General features: G+C 42.5%; 1 gene segment (V, D, J or C); it reads left to right on the top strand.

Moving 5' to 3' along the window:
- Positions 1-84: 84 nt before the first annotated feature.
- Positions 85-452, top strand: LOC107296520 (the record flags this gene model as incomplete). The annotated part of the segment is given in 1 exon segment: positions 85-452. A coding segment is annotated over 1 exon segment (368 nt), but the record flags the coding sequence as incomplete, so codon positions are not given.
- Positions 453-1,207: the final 755 nt, after the last annotated feature.

A 1,207-nucleotide genomic window follows, 5' to 3' on the forward strand; every position in this document is an offset into this window, starting at 1 on the left:
TTTTTTAAGATAGCAAGTGGTCTTTTTTCTACATTTCCTCATACCCATTTTCTCTTTTTGTTCTTTCTATATTTTTGAATACAGGTATTTCATCACAGATTACACTTACTGAGTCTGGTGATGGCCTTAAGAAGCCAGGAGATACTCTACGGCTGACCTGTAAAGTCTCTGGATTTGCCATCACAAGCTATGGAGTGCACTGGATCCGTCAGCCCCCTGGAAAGGCATTGGAATGGAATGGTGCTATCTGGGTGGATGGAAGCAGTAACTATAACAGTGCTCTCCAGAATCGGATCACCATCACAAGGGATACGTCCAAAAACCAGGTGTTCCTTCAACTGACTAGTTTAAAGCCTGAGGACACCGCCACTTATTACTGTGCAAGAGACACAGTGAAAGAAATGCTTTGCTCAAGCAGCCTAAAACTTCTCTTCCTCAAAATGAACATTTAGTCATTTGTTGTTTTTAAATGGCAGCTGGCAACTAGACAGCTTTCCATGCTCTGCCAGCTATGTGTAAAAGTTTAAAAGAGGAAATTTGGAGCATGCCTTTACTATGGGAGCAAATGGGGCAGGCAGATGTTCTTGGAATAAAGTGGTCCCACAAGTTGCCCCTTTCTATGATATATAAGGCTTCAAAGGTGATAACCAGCACCTTGAATCAAAACAGGAGCCTATTGGAAGCCAATGCAACTCACAAACTAGCAGTGTTAAGTGGGCCTAAAGAGATGCACACATAACTCTGGTTCCCAGATGGTCTTCAAGGGCAGCTCCATGTAGAATGCATTGAACTACTCCAAATGAGAGGTCAGTAATCAGCATGCTGTTCCAGTCCAGGAATTGGCAATAGACAAAGAACCCATGATCATAGCTGTTGAATGTTCTTCAAGAAGAAGAACATTCAGCTTCAAGAAGAAGCTGAGTTCAGAAACTCAGATTGTTCACCAAGTCCAAACAGGGCAATGCTACTCTATCCAAAATCAAAAATGGACTCAATATATTAGATCCAGAATGATTCACTTTTCACAGGGTTGAGCTGCAACCTGTTCTACCCCATCCAGATCCTCACAACCCTAGAACAGAACCTCAATAGCTTCACTTGGATGGATGGGGGCAGAGATATACTGTATCTCTGGGTACGATCTCCATATTGATGATGCCTCACTCTGTACAGGCACATGATCTCACCAAGTACTACTGAATTGTAT

The sequence above is a fragment of the Protobothrops mucrosquamatus genome, unplaced genomic scaffold, assembly GCF_001527695.2.
Source record: "Protobothrops mucrosquamatus isolate PMUCROS unplaced genomic scaffold, P.Mucros_1.0 scaffold2854, whole genome shotgun sequence".
Taxonomy (NCBI): Eukaryota; Metazoa; Chordata; class Lepidosauria; order Squamata; family Viperidae; genus Protobothrops; species Protobothrops mucrosquamatus.